At 43.1% G+C, this 24,805-nt stretch overlaps 1 protein-coding gene across 2 annotated transcripts; it reads left to right on the plus strand.

Moving 5' to 3' along the window:
- Positions 1-4,110: 4,110 nt before the first annotated feature.
- On the plus strand, positions 4,111-12,585 carry LOC147892525 (uncharacterized). 2 transcript variants are annotated; one of them, XM_087387610.1, is made up of 7 exons: positions 4,111-5,139; positions 5,281-5,346; positions 5,462-5,536; positions 5,703-5,804; positions 11,698-11,763; positions 11,868-12,049; positions 12,193-12,585. In XM_087387610.1, exons 1-6 carry the CDS (start codon positions 4,192-4,194, stop codon positions 11,961-11,963), a joined length of 1,353 nt encoding a protein of 450 aa, XP_087243736.1. In that variant the 5' UTR covers positions 4,111-4,191; the 3' UTR covers positions 11,964-12,049; positions 12,193-12,585. The 2 variants fall into 2 exon arrangements, with proteins under 2 accessions (XP_087243736.1, XP_087243737.1); XM_087387611.1 differs by having other exon boundaries at positions 5,462-5,524.
- The last annotated feature ends 12,220 nt before the right edge of the window (positions 12,586-24,805 follow it).

Here is a 24,805-nt window from a genome sequence, read left to right on the forward strand (position 1 = left end):
GGCGGCTATCTTCCCATCCGCCCCTTTGCGGAGCAGGAAGATACTGATGTCGAGGCAAGCAGGGAAGGTCCCGAGGTGGCCACATCCAAGTAGTCCCAGGGGCCAGATTTGTAAAAGTCGCGGGGGAGCTCTCTCTCCTGAAGCTGAGGCCCGTCAGAGTCTGCCACTGAGGGGCTAGCGGACGAAGAAGCCTGCTCCGGTGGTGGTGTAGACTCAGGGTGTCCTGCCAGCGGAGGGGGAGGGGGAGGAGGCTGGGGAATAGGCAGCTCAGACTCCTCAGGGGCGGCTAGCGGAGGAGAAGAAGGAGGGGGAGCGGGGGCTGCCCTCGGCTGAGGAATCGTCGGAGCAGCTAGCTCTGCGGGAGAGCTGAAAGAGGCGGGGGGGGGAGGGATGGGGCTGCATCTGGAACTGGGGCTGAGAAGGAGGGGGAGAAGACTGAGGAGGACAAGGGAGCTAAAGCTGCGGGTCGGGAGACAAGGGGTGCAGTTGGGGGATGGGCTGGGGCTGGATGGGAAGAGGCTGGGGAGAGGAAGAGAGGGGGACCTGAGGCTGTGGAGGGCGGGCTACCGTCGAAGAAGATGCTCTCCCATGTCTCTGGGGCGGCTGCCTGTCGGGTCTCTGAGGTGCAGCTACAGGTGGGGTAACCTCTGCCTCCTTGCCTTTATCAGAAATCTTCTTGTTCTTTCCTCTTTTCCTTCTAACCTCAGTCCAACCGCCAGCTATCTCTAGTCCGGGCTCCGGCTGCCTCTGCTCCTCCTGGCGTGGCTGCCCGGAGGGGGGGGAGGGGGCGGAGAGGGGGGAGGCGGGGGAGGCCGAGAAGAGCTGGCGAAACGTGGGCAAACAGCCGCCAGGTGCCCAAAGCCGTGACACCTCAGACACTGTCCTGGCTGTCCGGTGACTACCATGCTCTAGGTGATGCTGTCGGCACCTGTCACGATCTCGATCACTGCCGAGAGAGTCGCAGGATCCGCCACAGCCACACAGACTCGGGGGGCTCTTGCCGTAGTCACCGCATCGGCGAAAGTATCGTGCATAACCCAGCCGAAGTGGGAGCCCAGGTCCCTAACAATCGGCCGCAGCTCAGCAGCAAGACCAGGAAAAACTAGCGTCACTGGATGGCGAGGTATACGGAATCGGGCATCAAAATCTGCTGCGCTGAATCCATGGTACCACGGGACTATCATGATAATCTTTCCATCCACTGACGTGGGGGAGCCAGCAATCAGGTTGCTCGCAGCTTTCGCACTGGAGAGTTTAAGCCAGAAGATGCCCCTTCCCATAAGGGCCACCTCCTCAATATGGTCGTCCTCTAGCATGAGAGTGGACTGGAGCCAGTCCCTGATGGCTGATCTGGAGGGGGAATGTCCAATTACTCTGCCATAGACAGAGGTAAGAGCAAAGTCATTGGCAACCTCCTGAACCCGAGATGATTGCTGCTCTGTCAGGATGACGCGGTAGGCATCTGGAGAGGGAGGGACCGTCTGGGCCTCCGGTTCCGGGCAGGGAGCCGCCATACCGCCAAGACAAACTGCGAGGCTTCCGATGAGGAAGAGGCTGCCACCCAAAAAAGGGGGGGGGTAGAAGCGAGAGGGTGGAGCCTGGGTGTGGCGGGAACGGAGGTGGCGCGAGGTGGAGGCGGGAAACGGGTGAGGTGGGGAGGCGGGAGCAGAAGCGGGGGCGGGGGAGAGGCGGAGCGGGGGCGAGGGGGCAGACGGGGGGCGGGGGGAATGGAGGGACGGAGGGGGCGGGGTGGAGCGAATGGACGGGGGGGGCGGGGGTGAAGGCAGGAGGGGAAGGCGGGGGTGGAACGGGAGGGCAGAGAGGCGGGAGGGGGCGGGGCGGGAGGCGAGGGGTGAGGGGGCAGAAGGGGGCGGGGGTGAGCAGAACGGAGGAGGGCGGGGTGGAGCGAGGGGGTAGCAGGGCGGGGGTGAGCGGAGGGGGTAGTGGGGCGAGGGTGGAGCGTGGCGAGGGGGGGCAGAGCGAGGCGGGGGTGAGGCGGGGAGTGAGGGGGGAGGCGGGAGGGGCTGAGGTGGGGGGGGGGGAGAGACGGAGGTGCGAGGGGGGGGTGAGAGCGGAGGCGGGGGTGAAGCGGAGGAGGAGCGGGTGAGGCAAGGGATGGCGCAGTGGCAGCAGCAGGTGAGTGGAGGTGAGGGCGGAGGGGTAGGGGCGGGAGAGGGCGAGGCAAGGAGGGGCTAGGGGGAGGTAGAGGTACGGCGGGGGAGGGGAAGCTCGCAGGAGCTTTTTAGGATGTGATCTTCAAGATTACAATACATCTACATATGAGAGGCACTTGTGCATTCCCCAAATTCCATTTGAAAAAATTGGCGATAAAATCCGGCCAAATTTCGCAGAAACAGATCTATGAGCTCGCATTACTAGCAGAAATGGAGGACGTTGATCGAGAATTCGAGTAGAACCGCAGCCGTATTCATCTCGATTGAAGCCGAGAGGAGCACGATTGGAGAAGATGGATTCATGATTTTAAAGCAAGACCGATTGATGATTTCGAAGCAAATTGATTCATGATTTTGAAGCATAGTCCTAACCATCATGGAAGAAATCATGGGCTTCTTAAACCAAACTTTACAACTCCCTTTGAAACATGGGAATCAAAAATACAAGTTTGGATCTATGCAAGCTCATAAGAAACATGAAAATTGAGGTGGTATTCCTCATAAAACTCGGAAAATGGAGTGCCTCATTGGAAAGCAATGCAAGTAAAGATGCAATGCACCACAAACCCAAGTCACATGCCTCGATAGAGGGCTCTAATCCCATGTTGAAATTGAGGATGAGAGGTGTAGAGACGAGAAAGTGGTCATGGATGAGGCAATTGAAGCCCATGTCTAGGTGACCCCATAGTTATTTAACATGGCACCAAAGCAACGATGGCTTTGATGATCAGTGTGCGTAGGTGCAAAGTGATGGCACGCCTCCACGTGGTGTAAAGCAGATGATCCAATGATGATTCATGCGGTACACATGACCTCCCACACACACTTCACATAAAACAATCGCACTGTGCAGTGGATGACATGGCATAGACCCCCGTGTTGTGAATGGTTCATAGTTGGCAAGGCATAGACCCCTGGGCACCCTTTTGACGATTGCACACGTGATTCATGATGGTGATTGCGTTGGACAAGACCAATGCAGCTGGTGGTGCAATGGCATGGATAAGTTTCCCTCACAACACCTTGCGACACTTGGGATAAACTGCCCTTGTGCTTGAATTGAGGGACGGTGTTTGAGACCACAAAGTGATCGTAGGCAAGGCAGTTCAAGCCCATGTCTTGCACCTACTTAAAGGAGGGAGAGATTAGAGGAGTGCACCACCACAAATGGGCTAACTCTACACTACGATGCGCCCACACTCAACTTTTAATGGAAATTTGATGAATTGGTCCCCCCCCGTCTCGCAAATTAAAGTAAGGTAAAGCTAAGGTTGCTTCTTAACACTTCGTTTAACATAAGCTAAGGTCTTGTATTCCCGTATTTATAATTTGAGCTAGCATTGCATTGAAGGTCCTCAAATCGTGAGCTGCTACTACTGCTTCTTGTGTTTGATGACCCACTCACTTGCGAGTACATTTTGCTCACAAGAGATGGTCTCTTGAATCCACATAGTCGTATTGGACAGCCTGTCCATGTGAGAGGGATGGTTTGCAACCCCAGTCCCTACTCTAGAGCAAGGGCAAGAAAAGCAACCATGTAGGTTTGAATTTTGGTGCCCACTTGATTTGTAAACAATGGCCTCTGGGTTTATGAAATGCTCCAAGAGGCATTTGCGCAGCAAAGAAAATGTGGGCCAGCTTCGCCATGCTGGGTTCTGGGCTCTCAATGACTTGAGGGAGGGTTTAGACGGATGGGCGCGTCTCATAGGAATATCCATTGCCATGGCGGGTGGGTATTTGTTTTGGCAGAAGTTGGGCTTCGTCAGGGTCCAAGCACAGGTGAACCCAGCGTGAGAGGCACTCCTTGGAATGGTGCATTCCCCAAATTCTGTTTGAAAAATTTGGCGGGAAAAATTTGGATCGATTTGGAAGCATAGACCTAACCGTCATGCAAGGATTGCTAACAAGTGAAGCACTTTTGGCTACCAGAAGACACCGATTCTGGAAAAAACAGGTTGAGATTGCCCTTCCTTCGACCGTTTGCCGTTCGCGAATCAAGCTTGAAACTTGGTCGGAGATGATGTCTTCCTGGGAAGATGAGCTCGATATCGACGACTCCGACATCCTTGGAGTGCTCAGACGCAACGAGGCCTCGCAAATTCCCTCAGCGGGCTCCCAGCCACGCCCCACACCTGTGCCAAATCGGTTCCCCCTTGCGATTCCGCAGCACCAACTAGCATCCGGCGTTCTCAGACGCTTTCAAAAGCCTCCACCGTCGCAGCTTGCATCTCGCCATCTGGAAGCCGACTTACCAGACGCCTTTGAAGCGCTCGACGAGTTTGATCTAGACGCCGTGAGGAAGCGGAAAATCGATGGGATGACGAGTTTCTGCTCAAGTAAAGCAGCTCGCAGGGAATTAAGTACGCTCGGAGAGCTTCGTGATGACCAGGAGGCAAGGGACTATATAGAGACACCCTCTACATCAGGACGTCCATCTGAACGAGCAGCTGATCTTTTCCAGCAGAGCCAGGTTGCTCTTCATCGAATTGCGCCAAGCTCGAATCGATTCCCAGGGTTCGCAGGTGCTGCTTCTCGAATGGACGGTACACAACGTCTTGAGCAACCCTCTCAAATCCGCCCGGAACAGCCGTCTGGCAGGGATTTCATGAAAAGGGCTCAGTTGCCACTTTCACAGCGCGTTTCTCACGGAAATGAGGACATAAGTTCGCTTCCTCACGCCGAAGTTCGCCCCCCAGACCTGAACAATGAAGAGGAACGTGAAGGTCCCGAGTCTCATAACGCTCGGCCTATGTCTTTGCAGAAAGACCTACCTTATCAGATTCCTGGTCCTGCAGTTGCAATTCAGAGGGCTTTGGCTAAAACAGCTCGTCACTCTCTGGGAATGAACAGTGATAGAGGGGAGCAGTCAGCACCTCGAAATGGAGCTGAACCAAGAGGAGCCGTCCCAGACGATGCTGTCTTTCGGTGCGGGCCTTGGCTAAAAGCCATGGACTACGTTAAGAAGGTAGATCAAATTTACCAGCGTACTGTTGTATCTCGCCCCTGGATAGGTAACTTACTTGATGCGTTTCATGAATGTGGATCTGGCTCAGGAAATCGTTCTCTCTGTAGTGCATTGAGATTATTCTCGTTCTGTATAGGGCAGGCTTCTTTCTCAGTATCCAGTATAAGTGCGATAAAGACATCTAGGACTGATAACCGGATACCCAAGGTAACTTCAAAATGTCATTTTCTTTTTTTGCTTATGCAGATAGAGCATTAAAGATGGCCTCTTTTTTAATCTTCTCTGTGAATAATTTCTTATTTGTGTTTGTTTGTTCATATAGCTTGTAGCTGTCATTAAAACCTGCACACCCAATGGTTGTGGAGATGCGTTCGTGAATCTAAAGGTTGGTTTTCGGGTATTTATTTAACCGACCGTCGCTAGCTATTCTCCAGTGACAGAAGAACTGTTAGCAGTTTGTATGTCTCATTAACACCGAAATGCTCTGTTAGAGTGACCAGTAGCTAGTTTGCCCTTATGGCCTTTTTTGGTATGTGCTTTTGCCACTGGGCTCGCCATTGCAGGATCATTCTGATGCGATTGGAGGTACCATAAATAGACGGGTGATGACAGAGACGGAGTTTGGAAGACATGTAGAACCTGGAGCTGTAATTTTGTTACACCAGGTAATTTTATTTTTCTGGGTCTGTATACTTCTAAGGGGAGTTTTTTTTGCTGAAGACTAATCTACAGAAATAGACTGGACCTATGTCATGGTCTGTGATATAGCCCTAAGCCACTGTCCCTCTTACTAAGCATTATGCTGGATTTCTGAATAATTTCAATGGTTCACTAACTTTGTAGCAGAATAGTTCTTCGAAAACTTGAAAATAAGTGGCTGTCTTCTTTAGATTGACTGCAAAATGCAGATATTCAGCAGCTTTTGATCGCTGTTAGCTGTGCAAGGGACTCCATAATAGAGCTTCCCTGTTGCAGTTTGGCTACAGTCTAATCCACATTCAGGGCATCAAGGTGCATGTGACATTGTGCATCAATTGATCATTTTAGTGAGCTGTGGGTGTGTCAAGGTTTTCAGAAAAAGAGACAGGGCCAAGGAAGGCTGCAAGTTTGGCCTAAGAATAATGTGACATCAAAAGGTCCTGTATTTACAAGAATTTGGACATAGATCGCCCTTATGGAAATCCATGAAATCTGAACTATTTGTCGCTTGGCCTTGCATCGCTCAATCTATACTGAGGGCCTGCATTTACTCATGGTCCTCACCTTTTTAAGCTAAGCTACGATAAAGCACACGAATGTCAAACATGACTGAAAAAAATAGATAGACACCATGTACATTTTGGGTCTCTGTAGACAGTTTGTCATCTTGTGATATGAAAGTATGATAATTGAGGTGGAGCCTTTCTTATCTAGGGCTGAGGTAACAGAGGCTGCAGGCTGCTGCAGAGGACCCCTAATGGTTGGCTTGGATGAGGTCTGTTGCTGCTCCACAAGGTGCTCCAAGGTGGGCTGGACTGCACAAGGAGCATGTCCATGTGACACATGGCACCATTCTGTAGCATAATTGACCTCCCTTCCAAGTTCAAAAGCCCACCTGCATGTGCCGTAATACCAGTGTTCTGAACCCAAGTAAAAAATGTATTGAAACCACAACAATCCATTAACACTTAAAAATCAGGACCCCTGTGTCTTGCAAATTCGAAGATGCTTGTTGCCTTGAAATTCTGCATTTTCTGAATTCCATGCACCCAGTGGTGATAATAAAAGAGATAGCAAACAATGATGTTTTGTGGTTGCACTGATGGAGAGATGGCCATTGGCTATAAATGTGGTATGTATCTGCTTCCTTTAGAATGTTCTGCTTCAAAGGCCATAACCCTATGTATTTCATGAATCCTGTCAACTGGTTTGTGTCTTACGGCTCCCTCCTTGACATGCATGATGTTTTTGCTGGAGAAATCATAGTCATAGAGCGTGTTCTAGTGCGTACTAGAAACTAGTTTTATGAGTCTTTGTGTGAGAGAGTGCCATGTGGCATATTGGGAGTTATCCCATATACTTATGGTACTTGAGTGTGTTTGTCCACTCTATATGAGTGTTGAGCTAAGCATGGCTCCAAAAAAGGCTACACAACAACAGCTAGATGAGTTGAAAGAGCAAATAAGCTCTAATATGTTAAAGATGTAAGAGATGTTTGAACAGTTGATGGAAGCAAAGGTACAAGGTGAATCCTCTACAAATAGACTTGATGAATGGTTGGAACAAGAAAAGGAGTTGCAGAAATGGCGAGCACTGGAGTTAACTGTTGAAGTTGAGATGAATATTGCTAGTATGAGTATGAGAATGTGAGTATTGGTTCTCAAAATCCACAAAGGCTTTTACCAAGTTGTTTTGGTTGAGTGTTCTTGAGCTCAAGGCTAAGCTTTGTGTGAAGTTTGAGGTTGGAATTGGGCACCCTAGCCTATCATAGAACAGCATTTCTATCAAAGTTTGGGATAATTGGAGCTATCCATGTGAAGTTATGCTCATTTTTCTTCTACAGACTGCTAATGAAGAACTGTTCATAACTTTTGTTCTACAAAGAGTTTTGAGGAATGCTTGCGGGGACAGAATAGAGCTCATTGAGCAGATTATTGGACCAAGCTTTCAGCTTCTAAGATATTTAGATCAGAAAGTTCATCATTTTTCCAACTGCTTCTAAGTGCCATATCCATTGTGGGAGTCTCTCTCCCCCCCCCCCCCCCCTTCTTCCTTCTTGCTACTTAGTGGGAGGCAATGCACCCATTCACTCTTTTTCCTCATGAAAAATTGAATTTTATAGCAAGCAAGGTGGTTGAATGTGGAAAAAGTAGCAAATTTTCTGTTTGTTTGCTTGCTTAGGTATCAGAGTTGCTCTTTGTCTACATCACTTTATAGTGGCTGGCTAAGCCAGGTTGACTTGCCACATGACAGACCTGCCATACCATTACCCAACTGCCTTATGTAGTCAGCTCGCCATTGCTGCATGTCAGTGATCGTATGTTGGCTAGGTCATCATGCTGGGTTTTCTTTCACATCAATGATCGGCCTATTTTGTGGCTGAATAGACAGCATCCATCTATCTGGCTGATAGAGGCTGAAACTGATGCCTTAAGCATTTATCCACTTCTATGTATTTTTCATTGCTTCTCCTAATTTGGGGCCATTTGAGGTGAGCATCTAATCTAAGTGGATGACGAGAGGGTGGAGCATTGATTCTCCAACACCCCTCCTCAATCAATATTCAAACTCTAGATTATTGCTGAGATTTGTATCATGATGTTGTGACCTTTGTGATCTGGAGAGCATGTGTGCTAGACTTAAGATCTTCAAATGATGTACAAGAATCCTTCAAGGTGCACATGTATCATTTGGGGAGTCTCTCCTTTTTAGTTTGGAGGTGTTCGTCGAGGCGGTGTCGGGGCTCATGTAACCTTAGCCATTTCTTGTGGTTCTTCCCCCTTTTCTTCTTGTTTGTGTTTGGTATTTGTGATTGCCAGCATGTCCATTGGGGCTTCAACTTCTCAGGTGTCCTCTCTTGAAACACCTTGTCTTTGTTGACTAATATCTTCTCGGTGGTTGGGTTGTAAAGTCGTAACCTTTTAACTCTATACTTTTCCATTAAAGCTTGGTTTGGAATGTCGTGAAACACTTAAAACCAAAAACCTTCAAATGCTTAACAAAAGGCTTTTTACCTAAAAAGGCATGTGGGGAGTTTTTGCTTTTATTATTGAACTCCCTTTGAGTAGATGCATTGTAGTATGGATAGCTCAGGTCAAAAATGTTTGGGAAGTCCCTTGCTATCTAGCATTGAGCCCGTCATGTCAAATATGGATCGATTTTGTGATAGAGTGAGAACAATCGTAAGTTGAGAAAGATTGAGGTGAGAACCATTGTAAGCTTGATAGAGTGAGAGCCATCGTAAGCTTGATCCCTCTTGAGGTGAGAACAGATTGAACTCTGTTGAAAGGAATTCACCTCCCTATTTCTCTTTGAGCTTATTCCTAGCTGCATTTCTCATTGTGGCCAGCCACCTTGTTCACCTTTTTTTGCAAAAAGTACACCCAGGTCTTCTATTGAAGTCTCCAATGAATACGTTGTCTCCAAGTGATTTGTGGACATCTACCAATCCTTTCTTCCACATGTCACACATGTTAATGTGTAAATTCCCATATCTTCATGCCAAAATTTGCTACAGCCTATTTTGGCTTGAATTTTTAATTTAGTAATCTTGTAGAGATCTCATTTTAACACTCCTAGCAACCTGCATTTTGACACTCCTCTTTACCAAGGATACTCACTTCAAACCCCTATTTTGATGTTCCTTTATTCCTTGGCAATACTAAAATGTTGTTCAAGATGCAAAATTGAGAACCTTGAAACCTCTCAACATGATGTCGTCAAGTGTTGCTCAAGTGCATGTGAAACCAAATGGAATAACCATAAACTCATGCCTTGCATTCTCGGTTCAAAATAGTCTTAGGATGTCCCTGTTGCAAATCTTGTGATAATGCTCTTGAAATTTATCTGTGGGAACACCTATGCACCATTCATAGTTAATCTTTGGCTTGAGCAAACAGGACTGATGGTCATTGTGTTCAAAGGATCTATAGCTTTGTTGTGCCATCATTTAGAAAGATTGGAGTGTAGAGATATATTGGCATACTTTTGATGCAGCTAAAGACCTTGACCTCTAGGACATAAGCTGTACTTACGATGTCATTCCAACAAATCGAATGACAAATCATGACAAATCATGACATCTAGGGCATAGTCAAATAAGCTATACCTAGGAAATGGCTGCCTCATAGTTCCGAGGTTGTGCAGTGGCTAGAAGAGCACGGGCTTCTCAATTCAAGTTTTCAGAGGGTTGAAAATTTTTGCCATACATGGCAATAAATGTAGATTGGCTGATGTATGCGACTTGTAAGAAGTGGTTTCCTTTCAAAGTACAATGTAGTCTCGAGCCATATGTGGTTCTTTGACTGTTGGAATCAATTAAAATTGCAACACACTTGCCAATCCCAGAAATTGCTTCTATCCTGCTCATCCTTGATCTCTTTAAGACCACGAGCATTGGAGCTTATGTTGCTATGGATGGAAATATTTGAGGGAGTGGTCAATCCCTTAATTATTTTAGATTAAAATGTTGGAGCAACTCATGTTTTTGAAGCTGTGGGCAATCTTTTGCCACATGGCTGAGCTGATGTCAGTAGTAATAAAAGTTTGCCTTGTTGTACTCTTATGTCTAAATGTAGAGAGACCAAGCTAGCCTTCTTTCTTTCTTTTGATTCTTCTTTTCGTTAGGGTTGCTAGTTACTACCTCCCCTATCTTCTTGCTGGGAGACGAAGAACTCTATCCTTGGTTTCACTAAGGTTTCAGATGCACCGAAGCCTTCACAATGATAAATCCTCTTCTATTTGTATGGAAGGCTTTCACCCTCCATTCTTCGCTTACCTAACAAACAGCTTCCCCAAAGCAAAGGAGAATACATACCTTGGAAACTCAGCTTGAAAGTTGAATGTTGCTTGCTGTTGCAGGCTGCAGCACAGGTACCTCTCGGAAGTACCATGTAATGGAGTGCATCGGTGTAGTTCTGAACTCATGCTCCCTTTTGTGACCTCAAACTCATCAAGCTTCACCTCTGAATGTCCACCTTTATCCTTTGTGGTACTTGCCTTGTCCTCAGATCCACTGACTGAGCAACATCTGCCATCTTATGTTGTAATGCTTTGAGTGTGAGTGCCCACTTTCTTGTTGAGGGAGGTTTTAAAGAGTAGGTTGATCTGCAAGGGTTCTTGGATTGATGATGTCGTGTCCTGTGAATTATGTATAAGGCTGTCTAAGTTAAGCAATTAGGAAACTGGGTGATTAGCAAAGTAGGCTTAGGAGTTTTTGGTACAAGTGGCAGCTTGTCATGTGGTTAGGGCATATATGCTATGCAACTGTCAGGGCTCACACTGGATGCTCACCTCCAATGTACCTCATCTGAACATGTACTGTGCATTTTGTTTGCATGTTAGTGAAAAAACATTTCTGTACAAATGTGGACCCTAGGCATGAAAAAATTAAGGTCATTGGAACGACGTGTCATGCTTGTGCGCCAGCTCTAAGTTTTCAACTTCCAAGGTTTAAGTGTGATTCTGGGGAATATTAATGAATTAGGGGATTTCTCCTCTTAAGATCAATCTTAAGGTGGAAGTGAGTAATTATAAGGCTATTTTTGTGGCATGACGTTGAACCACTTGCTAGCACTGGTGTGGAAACAGATTTTTCTTATCGCATTCAGAAAGCTTAGGTGGCTGAGAATCGGGACATTTATCCTGTTTTCAAATCTTCTATGCTGGTTATTTTACTCATTGAATAAATTTTGAGACAGCTTGCTTATTTGACACACTACTTGTAGAGCAGGTAGCTTAAGATTTTCGTTAAGTAAGGTTGTGATGAATTCAGTTAGATGCTCATTGGAATGTAAAGTCACTTATCCCAGTTGAGCTCTGACAACTTTTGAACTATGCTGTGATTTGTATCACTGTTAGGTGGCTGTCTTCAGTCCTACACCATTTGCACACTATTTGAACATCACAATTAACAATGTGGAGCAGGTAGCTTTCGATTGTCCATGTGAAGCTTCGATAAATGGTTTTACTGCTTGTTATAATTTGAACTCAATACAATGGATGCTCTGATGAATTTGTAAAATATGCAGGTATTTGGAAAAGGAATACAGTTTCCTAAAGAACAACCTTCAGGTGCAGCCACTTCAACATCCAAAGTTGGCTTCTCAGGTGTTGCCTTCTCATAGTGCCTTAGAGATTGAGCTATATTTGTCAATTGGAGTGTTTCTTGGACATTTTGAACACTAGTGAAACCATTGTGGTCAGACTCAAGGTACATTTCCATTAGTTGATTACGCTTTACTCCAAAACACGTGATCGATTTGAAGCAAATGCATTGACAGATGTTTATCAATTTGTAATTCCTCATTTCTGGTTAACAACTGACAATTCAAAGATATACTTATAATGTGACAGAAGGACGTCATAGGGATATTCTGGATGGTGATTCGTTCCAGTTTGAGCAAAGGATGGAAGCATTGGGTGCACAAAGACTGCCTGCAAATCAAACAACCTCAAGACCCAGCCAAATTATAAAGAATTTCAGGGCAGATGATGACATAGAAATTTTGGATGTGCGAAACGGTCATGCTTGTACTGCAGAGGATGCTCAGCAAACAAATGGTGGACATGACAGAGAGGTTCTGCACGTCCTATCAAATGATAGTCATACAGATGGAGAGGTTTTGCACTACATGCATTCATCTAATAATGGGCAGGGTAATCTGTGCTCTGAAGCGAACCTTCTATATGTAGACCCAGATGCCAGAAATTGGAGGACCAATATTTATTCAGCCCCGATGTTCCCAAATGATGTCTATGATCAGCTACTTGATGATACCGACTTATTTCAGTGTTTACAAGTAAGGTCTTCTGTATTGTGAATGCCAATAATCAACACATTAAAGTGCCTTTGGAAGGCTGAAAATGACTCATTGGGCCTCGCAGGGTGGGTGGCAGGTGGTAGAAATACTGTGCCATGACCTGTTGCAGTGGCAGTAAAAGGTTGTAAATGACACATTGGGCCTACCAAGGTAGCTGGCAGGTGGTAGAAATGCTGGCCGACTACCTCTGTAGTAGTAGAGTCAAATTAAACTCATTAAATGAATTTGTATATTGTAAGTAGATTTTCAAATGGTTTTTGCTTCTCTAGCGACGGTAGAGAGTGAGATTGCTTAAGAGGAGGACAAGGTGAATAATATTTAATCATTCGTAAGGCTTGCCCAAGATTAAAAAAAGCAAACAAAAAGGAATCCACCCGGAATGGTGTAGGAGATAAAGGGGAGAGGGAGAGAGAGAGAGAGAGAGGGGAGGGGTGGGGTGAGGGAGCAAAGATGATGGTGTGTAGGAAGATTTGAGAAGATGAAGGAGAGAGCGAAAAAGAGAGAAAGTCAGCCACTTTAAAGTTTGCATTGAAGTCCAATGAAGAAGAGAAGCCACATATCAACATATTGTCGAATAGTCTAAAAAATATCTAGAATATGGTGAAATGAATAGTTGCACCGAATAGGCAGTAAATTTGATCCACTTAATAGTGCAAAATAAATGTGAGTTCCACGATGCTTGGTACTTCACTTGTAGGTGAGCTTGTGATTTAGATTATCCAATCATCTTGAGATTTAGAGCATCACTTTAAGAATTCACAATAGTTTCAATATTTTGCTTGCCTCAATTCTTACCAAAATGTAGCTCTAGGCCGTAACTTTCATAACATTTTCTTAGGGCTTTGATGTAGAAATTGCGATCATATTGATGCAAAAGTTTGGTAGATCTAAAAAATTTAAAATTGACTCTCTAATAGTCGTCAACATGTGGCATCAAAGATTGGAACAACTTTGAGTGACCAAATTTTATATAGAGGTGTGTCATATGCTTAGAATTACTCGCTTCAAATCTTAGTTGAAAAAGATAAGAGATTCCACAATTTTCCATTAGATGATTTGAACTAAATCTATTTCTTGCTAGTTGTAGCTAAATTGACCATTAACTAAAATATTCCTTGACCAATCCTTAAGTAATGAATAGTAATTGACCATAAATTGAATTGGAAAATGCACAATTAGCAAGGAGGAGCTTGCCTAGGATAGAGTTTCAAGGAAAACAACAAGAAATAAGGTTAAAGCCTAGAGGTGAATGTAGGTCATAGGAAGGGGACTTTAAAATAGGGATTGTGAGGGGTTGCACAAGGATAGGATCTGTTGAATTCCTTTTTCGAGTTCATCTTGAGCAAGTACTTAGTTGTGAGAGTCACATCAATGATGTATGAATGATCAAAGGTATGTAGTACAAGTATATTACAATAGTCCTATTTATAATTCCAGGGGTGGCTATAATTTGCCAGATTGATTATGGCATAAATCCACAAGTGCTACATGGAAACTTAGCAGCTTACTAAAAGACTACTAACTAGCTAGGTAGATAGCTAACTAACTAGCTCGTTTGATATAGGTTCTTATAGAAACTCTTTTGTGAACACCTCACAAAATTTAGCCTAAGCCTTGGGAGCAAAATTCTTTGCCTTCATCTCGTACCCCACCATGTGAAAGCCTTCCCTTGTAAATACATTTCAACAAGGGTTGGATGAATATTTTCAAGATAGTTAATGATGGTGAAGTGAGCTCCCCATGTGTTTAACCAGGTATGCACATATTCTAGAGTCCTCCCTTATTGCTCACTTGAGTATATCTCAAGAGAAAAGGAGGGCATACCATAGTGTTTCTTATGGGCTTCTTGAGTTTGTTGCAAAACTAATAGCCACTATTGTGTAGTTTGCATTTGGGTGAACTAACTTTGAAGAAAATTCACATCAATTTAAACCACTGTCATCTTTGGTGGAGCAAAAGGTCCAACATCTTGATTGGGAGTTTCATTCCAAGATTTGGCTCCATGATAGAGAAAGAGATGTAATAAAGTGGGCTTGAAAAGAAACTTTTCTCTCTTGAAAAGAGAGCCATAATCACTTGAGGTTGGTGAGGAGAAAGCAAGGTAGAGTGATAGCAAATTAGTTAGGATCCAAGTATAAGTGGACTCATTGGTGTGGGAAGGAGGCTAAAGTAGAGATTGGATGGGATGTATAAAGTGTGAAAAGTATATGAACCTAGAACATACCCTAGGAACACTTGCATGTAGCCCAACACCATTGGCTTCCATTGCAAGAAGCAAATAGGCCATGAGCAGCCCTAATATGACACAAACACCCCCTAGCACATGTGCAAGGTCTTGGCTCAGCCTCCAGACAGCCAAACCTACTCCAGGGATGGCTGGATCCACCACAAGGATTTGCTATCAACAATCACAAGGGCTTGGCTATCCATATGCAAAAGTATGCCCCTAACCTTATCCTATCCTATCCTGACAAGGGTAGGCATACCACAATAAAGTCTCACTCTCTTATCTAACCATGGTACATCAGGAGATGCTCAACTCTAACAATATTTATATCTCTAAATAAGTATCTATACTTGTGCCCAAAAGCAAAGTATGTTAGATATACATATATATGTGTAAATATATAGTTATAGATTCTAAAACAAACAAACACACACACACACACACACACACATACACTTTTGAGCTCGAGGGATATGTTGAATTTTTACCTCTTCAAATTATTGGCACAGTTCTAATGCTTGTTGATGTCGTGGAACCAAGCCTTCAGTCCACACCTTCCACCTTCCACTAACTTGTTCACACACGAGTTGAGAATCTCCTTGCACCTCAAGTTGCTTAATGCGATGTTCTTGCGCCTTTTGTAGCCCAAAAATGAGTGCCGAGTACTCAGCTTGGTTGCAAGTACTTGCTGGTGCAAACTTACTATAATAATACACCTCACCCCCTGGTGAAGTGAGCTTCACACCCACACCAGTAGCCTTGGTCGAAGGTTTGTATGCTCCATCAAATTGAAGTAGCCAAGATGTCATCACACCAAGACCAGAATTCAAACATCCCAAGTTTCTCGGTAATCCAAGATAGGTAGAAGGAGGGGGTGGGGAGAATTCAACACTTGAGCAAGACGTTCAGTACCAAATAAACTTGCAATCCTTTGTTGATAGTTTATCTTTAGACAAAAAAGAATTACAACTTGAAGCTCAAAATGAGACACAAAGGGTTGATTAGGTACAAAGGGATTCCTTGGTCGAAACATTACCAACCATAGCCGAGCCCTAGAACCTTTGTAGTGAGATTGAGAATAAACCATTCAAGATGAGCTTACACAAGGGGTACAGGATGTGAGGAGGAATGTAAAGATGGAAACATCAAGGGAAGAGGGCCATGCTTTATTTGAAAGGAAGGGAAGGGGGAAATCAAAGTACTAGCTAGGTGGCTTTACAAGAATGAGCGTGTCCCATCAAGGAATAGCCCCCTCCTTTTATAGCCAAGAGAGGGGGTCTCTCCCAATAAATGCATCCTCCCACATGCATGGTGTGTGTGGAAAAGTCTCCCATGTGGGCTAGGCGGTTATGCACTCTCAATTGTGTGCGATAATGCTTGGCCACATTTTTCCACATATATCAACTCCCATATCCCAAGTCTATGATACTCCCTTGGTCTCCTCCCAATTTTATAATACGTTCAAACATCTAGGAGGACAAGTGGAGGGTTGGCACAAGGAATCTTGCCACCTCATCCTACTTTCCCCATTATTTAACTTGCATTCTTGGACCTTCTATACCTCCCCCACATGGGCCTATCCTATATGGAGGGAATAACCCAATATAATATCCATCTCCACCTATTTTATATTACTTCTTCCATGGACTTTGGGCCATATCTCACTAAATGCAGGCATGGGACCGCCTAGGTGGAGGGGTGGCACATGGAGGAGCCATGCCACCTTAACATTTTATAATATTACTACCATGGATTATGTACAACACACCTTATGGGTCCTCTTACATGGAAAGGTGGCACATGGTCATGCCTTACTACCTCAACCCTGGGCCCTATGCCTTTTTTTCTTAGAAAAATTTATCCATAACAATATACAAATACCTAGGCTAATATATGTTGACTAAATAAACTAATTAAAAGGAAAAGTCACAACATTAGAACCTTTTAGGTGAAATACATAAAAAAAGGGGGGGTAAATGAGGCAAAATCAGAATTAAGAAATATCAAAAATTAAAGTATTTCCTAGCCTTCCATCAAGCAGGCACAACATTAGTAAGCTAGTCACCCATATAAGATGCAAAAACAAAGACAAAAGTTAAAATAGTTCATAGAGATATAAGTTTAAGAAAAAATTAATTAATTAAAAGGGAAAAGTTAACACTTTAGAATATTTAAGGTGGGAGATAAAAAGGGTCCACTTAGAGACAAGGGGTTAATTCACTCTGAAAAAAGGGGGGGTTGTTGAAGAAGTGAAAGGAAAGCATGAAGCTGAACACGAAATGAGAATGCTTGCTTGCTTATGGAATGAAGAAAGGTGAGGTCCATATGTAGGCACCTCTACATGAGCCACCAAGCTCCACAATCATCTCCTCAATCATCTCCTCAATCAGCTCCTAGAATCTCTCAATCATCTCATGTGGCATCTACCACCACCTAACAGTGCTTATGGGCACCTAACTGTGCCTCTAGCACACACACATACAACCCAGGGTGTGCCTGGGGCATACACCTTGAGATATCCCATCAAACCCCCCCTCAAGGGAATGCCTCAGGCTATGTCAAGGATACATCTAGTCTCATAGTTTCTCATGCCATCTCATGGTGGTCAAGGATAAATCTATGGCTAGGATCTCATGCTAGCAAGGGTTCCCAAGGGTGTGAAGTAAACAAAGGGATACATAAGACCTTCCAATGGTTATCTCCCTTGCATGTACATGCACACAATGTCTGCAGGAGGTACCATCGAGCAAAACACATACACATGGCTACATCAAGACTATCTAGGTAGAGTACCTTGACTCAACATCAAAGAGAGATCTAGAGCATATATGGAGATGGTTCAAAAAGCATAATCTTCATAGAAGGCCTCATCTTATGGAGACACATCAACTGAAAGTAAATTGGCAGTTTCTGGTTTTGTAGTTGCTTCCTTTTTGGCCTTATAAAACTTTTCATGGTGATTGTTTTTGCCACAATATTTGCAAGGTTGATCTTGAAGCAATCTTTTGAGAGGTGATTAGTCTTCCCACAATGTTTGCAAGATTGAAACTGGCCCATTTGAGTTTTTATGGCATAGGCTGTGTCATTTCCTCTTCGGAGTTCCTTGTGCCTTTCTTCTTCTTAAAGAGTAGTAATAAGACCTTCAAGAGTAGGATTAGGAAGATTTTTCAAAGTGGTAACAACATGATCATAATCTTCAAGCATACTTTTGAGCAATACTGCCATTGCATCATCTGTAGTGATTGGAGAGTTGATAGAAGCAAGTTGAGTCATGAGACTCCGCATATGATTGACATGGGCAGCCAAGAGAGTGCCACTAGCCATCTTCAATTCAAAGAAAGCAATCTTAAGTGACAATTTTGAGATGTAAGAGCTAGCACCAAAAATAATATCAAGCTTCTGCCAAGCTTCAGAAGGAGACTCCAAATCAGAAATGTGATGAATATAGTCATCTCATAAGCCAAGAGCAATAATGCCATAGGCTTTCTCCTCTCTAGCAGGATCTCATGCCAGGCATGTAGGAGCTGAGGATTCTCCAGCATTAGAGGCTGTTGAAGAAGAAGTTGAAGCAAGTTTGACAAGCCCCCAGAGGTTTTCCCTCATCAATGCAAACTTAACTTTCATCTGCCATGTGTGAAAGCCTTTACCATTGAACTTATCTATATTCAAGAAGGTAGCCATGAGAGGGTCTAATGCAAAATGGGCAATGTCTACTCTCTTACAAGGCTAGAAAGAGTTGAAGAGCTTCAAAGTACAAGCATTTAGTGTTGCAAAGACTTGTAACCAAATTCCATACTAAAAATCAAATGGAAATGATACTTCAACTTGCATGCTTCATAGAGGTGGCTAAATGAAAGTATTCCAAGCAAATCCAGGTATAGCAACCTAAAGGAAAGTTGTAGCCACAATTGTATTGATGCTATTCAACACTTAAAAACATCAAAAATGCTAAAGTAGCATCTAATGTAGCATTAAACTCACAACATTGTCAAAACTGTCCAAAACAGAGGCCTGAACTTGGAGGGCTTAGATCTCCTTCTTTAGAGCAAATAAAACACGACTTTCTGGCTCAAATGAAAGCTCACATATGGGCAAATTTTTGGTACAGAGGTCAGAGGTAATGTCGCACAGTGTTACTGGTTGGAACATCGTCAAAATTGGCTGGTTTTTGGCTCTGTTCTCCTCGAATTGCTGCTCAAACTTGAACACAAGAGAGTACAAACTATGGAAAAGCTTTCCCTAAAAGGAATTAGAAAGAGGTAGAGCAAAGAAGGAGAATACGCGACAGAGGGCTTCGATAAAATTCGAGGAATGGCGACCAACAGCGACAATTATTTTCCAATTCCTTGCAGGTGGAAGTTCGCCCATACGAAGGGTCTCTCCACCCAAAAGGACTTGGAGAATGGTGAAAAGATGAGGGAGAACAAGCTCTCACAAGTTTGGGGAAGAAATGGTGAAGATGAAGAAGAAGAAGATGATGACATGGCATAAATGGGCTCAAGGAGGATCATAGTGCTCTGATACCATGTTGAAGAAGTGAAAGGAAAGCATGAAGCTGAACACGAAATGAGAATGCTTGCTTGCTTATGGAATGAAGAAAGGTGAGGTCCATATGTAGGCACCTCTACATGAGCCACCAAGCTCCACAATCATCTCCTCAATCAGCTCCTAGAATCTCTCAATCATCCTATGTGGCATCTACCACCACCTAACAGTGCTTATGGGCACTTAACTGTGCCTCTAGCACACACGTATAGAACCCAAGGTGTGCCTGGGGCATACACCTTGAGATATCCCATCAAGGGTTAACTAGCCTTCCATAGAGAAGGCAAAAAAAGAATTAGAGAGAGAATTAATTGACTAGCCTTCCATAAAGGAGGCAAAATTAAAGATTTAAAATAAATTAAAATATTTTCTAACCTTCCAGCCAGGAAGTAAAACATTAATTAGCTAGCCTTCCATATAGGAGGCAAAAATAAAATTAGAAAATAAAAGTAAAATAATGGTTAGGAAAAAAACTGACAAGTAAGGAAAAGAGTTATAGAAGTTAGTTAAATCTTTAAAAGAATTTGAAGAAGGTGAAGCATGATAGACACATAAATTAATGAAACAAAGAATAAATGTTAATAGGAAAATTATTGCCATATTATATAGTGACTGATCAAAAGTTAGTAACTCAATAACTTGCACACAGTTTATCATACCATTATAAACTATAAAAATTTAGGAAAATGAGATTATTAGGAGGGATTGAGTAATTAGTCAAGAAGAGATATGTACTATCATCAAATATTTCCAAGAGAAAAAGTATCATAATAAAGGTGCTTCCCAATCATCCATTTGTTTTTTGGCTTTTCTGCCAAATATGGTCTAAGCCTAAGCTTAGCTCCATCTGCACGGGCTTTCTGCATCTTATGATTGATAACAGCTATATAACTAAGCTTTAGATTGGCATTAATTCTAGCAGTTTTTTTGTCCACAAGGGTTTTGATGATCGATTCTTCCTGTAAGACAAGAAACATTTTGGTGAAATAAATTAAAGGTATTAGAAACAAGAAACGTAAATTGGCAAAAACAAAAAAAAGCATTAAAACAATGTTAGTTAAAAGGTTAGCAAATAATTAGATATTAATTGCATAATAAGTGGTAGGAAATGTAAAGGGATCTATGCCCAACAAAGAACCAAACTTCTAGAGGCTAGTAATATGTCCAAAGTTCCATCACTATAAGCACAATGCTAACACAAATAACAAAAGCGGGCTAGTGTGTCCTAGGAGTCAGCCTTCACGTTACCCAGCTGTAGCAAATGCCCCGAGATGAGCTCACTATTGCCTAGTAACTTAGAAAAAACTCTAAGGGACAAAAAAAGTGAACTAAGCGAAGAGCAAGAACTAGGACCCGTAACACAAAATAGCACAATGGCATCAATCCATGTAGGCAAGTATCCGAGACCAAGAGCACTTGGGACAGCTGAAGTGGAGAAACAGGAAGATAGTTGGCTATGAGTGAAGAAAAGACCCTCTAAAGTGGAGAAACATGAATGTAGTTGGCTATTACATGAGCCACTCTCAGCTAAGGGCATTGTGGAAGAGCTACGGTGAGCAGGTAGGTCAACATATGTGCTGGAGGGTCGACAAAGCTACGACCTAGCATCAGTGAACTTCTTCACATTAGTAGCTAAAGCACAACACTGACTGCCCAAGCCAGCTGACGCAGTCATTGTGAATACACTACTCAGGCCAATGATCCAGCGTTCACGTACTTCCTCCCAAGATGTCAACTACAACATCTTCAACACGTAACAAGGACCTCTTCGAAGTTCACGACATACCAGGCACCACCATCTTCAAGCAAACGGGACAGACACCGAAACGTTAGGACACACAGTAGAAGGCATACAGTAATTACTACGAAATCCCACACAAAGTTAGAGAGCAACAACGCCAGTACCAGGAGACGGGAACCAAGCAGCAGAAGCAAGTAAAGCCGACTACGCTCATCCACGCCATTCACAACTACGTAGCAGCAATTGACGATCAACTATAGTTCGGTAAGTCTTCAAGCAAGCATTGAGACATGCACTAGTGTAATGCTACGACGTGCACACAACTGAAGCAAAACGCAACACTACTAATCAATGTCACCACAACCGAGAACCCTAAGGCAATCATGCGGAACTACATTCGAACAAAACTTTTGCCCATAATCGATATAAAGCGGAAATGCTTGCCAACTTCAAACAATGAGTCGTTACTGTGTAGGAGAAAGTAGTCCCAGAGGCCAAGTAGGGAGTATTTAAATAGTTAGCACATAAAATAGTAAGGGCACCGCAAAGTAGGTCCATCAAACCTTATCCCATCATTAAATTTAGGAGGTAGATCATTTTCAAAGCCCACGGTAAGGTTAAAAAGTAGAATGCATAATAGGGTAATTTCAGGTCGAAATGAAGACCACACCAGCTCTTCGAAGCTTTGCGAGACAGCCATATTGATCTAAAGGTCAAAGCACACCCTTATCTATTAAAATTGTGTGTTGGCTTTGAGCCCTTGGAACTCTACCTTACGAGAAGTGCATAATACAAAAGTTCTTACGGTTTCAAAAATTTACAAGGCACCATACGTAAAGAATTAGGGTCGATCAATTAAAGGTAATTACAAAAAGGATCCAACCAAAAGAAGCTACCAGTTACATTCATGTTTGAATACGGCACCATTCATTGTACCAAGCAATGCTAATACCATATCCTCTAGGTAAGTTGCATCATACCGACACAAAATGTTAATAAAATGTGTATTGTATTAGGGATGACACTATTACATGTGTTCATGAAAGCATATAATAAGTGTGTGTGTGTGTGTGTGTGTGTGTGTGTGTGTCTGTGTTTGCATGTGTTTGTGTATGCAAGAGTATGTAGCATGTGTGTGTGTGTGCGTGCGTGTATGTGTGTGTGTGTGTGTGTGTGTTTGTTTGTTTTAGAATCTATAACTATATATTTACACATATATATGTGTATCTAACATACTTTGCTTTTGGGCACAAGTATAGATACTTATTTAGAGATATAAATATTGTTAGAGTTGAGGATCTCCTGATGTACCATGGTTAGATAAGAGAGTGAGACTTTATTGTGTTATGCCTGCCCTTGTCAGGATAGGGTAGGATAAGGTTAGGGGCATACTTTTGCATATGGAAAGCCAAGCCCTTGTGATTGTTGATAGCAAATCCTTGTGGTGGATCCAGCCATCCCTGGAGTAGGTTTGGCTGTCTGGAGGCTGAGCCAAGACCTTGCACATGTGCTAGGGGGTGTTTGTGTCATATTAGGGCTGCTCATGGCCTATTTGCTTCTTCCAATGGAAGCCAATGATGTTGGGCTACATGCAGGTGTTCCTAGGGTATGTTCTAGGCTCATATACTTTTCACACTATATACATCCCATCCAATCTCTACTTTAGCCTCCTTCCCACACCAATGAGTCCACTTATACTTGGATCCTAACTAATTTGCTATCGCTCTACCTTGCTTTCTCCTCATCAACCTCAAGTGATTATGGCTCTCTTTTCAAGAGAGAAAAGTTTCTTTTCAAGCCCACTTTATTACATCTCTTTCTCTATCATGGAGCCAAATCTTGGAATGAAAGTCCCAATCAAGATGTTGGACCTTTTGCTCCACCAAAGATGACAGTGGTTCAAATTGATGTGAATTTTCTTCAGAGTTAGTTCACCCAAATGCAAACTACACAATAGTGGCTATTAGTTTTGCAACAAACTCAAGAAGCCCATAAGAAACACTATGGTATGCCCTCCTTTTCTCTTGAGATATACTCAGGTGAGCAATAAGGGAGGACTCTAGAATATGTGCATACCTGTTTAAACACATGGGGAGCTCACTTCACCATCATTAACTATCTTGAAAATATTCATCCAACCCTTGTTGAAATGTATTTACAAGGGAAGGCTTTCACATGGTGGGATACGAGATGAAGGCAAAGAATTTTGCTCCCAAGGCTTAGGCTAAATTTTGTGAGGTGTTCACAAAAGAGTTTCTGTAAGAACCTATATCAAACGAGCTAGTTAGTTAGCTATCTACCTAGCTAGTTAGTAGTCTTTTAGTAAGCTGCTAAGAAGTTTCCATGTAGCACTTGTGGATTTATGCCATAATCAATCTGGCAAATTATAGCCACCCCTAGAATTATAAATAGGACTATTGTAATATACTTGTACTACATACCTTTGATCATTCATACATCATTAATGTGACTCTCACAACTAAGTACTTGCTCAAGATGAACTTGAAAAAGGAATTCAACACATCCTATCCTTGTGCAACCCCTCACAATCCCTATTGTAAAGTCCCCTTCCTATGACCTACACTCACCTCTAGGCTTTGACCTTATTTCTTGTTGTTTTCCTTGAAACTCTATCCTAGGCAAGCTGCTCCTTGCTAATTGTGCATTTTCCAATTCAATTTATGGTCAATTACTATTCATTACTTAAGGATTGGTCAAGGAATATTTTAGTTAATGGTCAATTTAGCTACAACTAGCAAGAAATAGAGTTAGTCTTATTGCATTAGTATCAAATCATCTAATGGAAAATTGTGGAATCTCTTATCTTTTTCAACTAAGATTTGAAGCGAGTAATTCTAAGCATATGACACACCTCTATATAAAATTTGGTCACTCAAAGTTGTTCCAATCTTTGATGCCACATGTCGACGACTATTAGAGAGTCAATTTTAAATTTTTTAGATCTACCAAACTTTTGCATCAATATGATCGCAATTTCTACATCAAAGCCCTAAGAAAATGTTATGAAAGTTACGGCCTAGAGCTACATTTTGGTAAGAATTGAGGCAAGCAAAATATTGAAACTATTGTGAATTCTTAAAGTGATGCTCTAAATCTCAAGATGATTGGATAATCTAAATCACAAGCTCACCTACAAGTGAAGTACCAAGCATCGTGGAACTCACATTTATTTTGCACTATTAAGCGGATCAAATTTACTGCCTATTCGGAGCAACTATTCATTTCACCATATTCTAGATATTTTTTAGCCTATTCGACAATATGTTGATATGTGGCTTCTCTTCTTCATTGGACTTCAATGCAAACTTTAAAGTGGCTGACTTTCTCTCTTTTTCGCTCTCTCCTTTATCTTCTCAAATCTTCCTACACACCATCATCTTTGCTCCCTCACCCCACCCCTCCCCTCTCTCTCTCTCTCTCTCCCTCTCCCCTTTATCTCCTACACCATTTCGGGTGGATTCCTTTTTGTTTGCTTTTTTTAATCTTGGGCAAGCCTTACGAATGATTAAATATTATTCACCTTGTCCTCCTCTTAAGCAATCTCACTCTCTACCGTCGCTAGAGAAGCAAAAACCATTTGAAAATCTACTTACAATATACAAATTCATTTAA

The sequence above is a fragment of the Dipteris shenzhenensis genome, chromosome 16 (genome assembly GCF_047967505.1).
Source record: "Dipteris shenzhenensis isolate YYH24624 ecotype China chromosome 16, Dip_SZ_1.0, whole genome shotgun sequence".
Classification (NCBI taxonomy): domain Eukaryota; kingdom Viridiplantae; phylum Streptophyta; class Polypodiopsida; order Gleicheniales; family Dipteridaceae; genus Dipteris; species Dipteris shenzhenensis.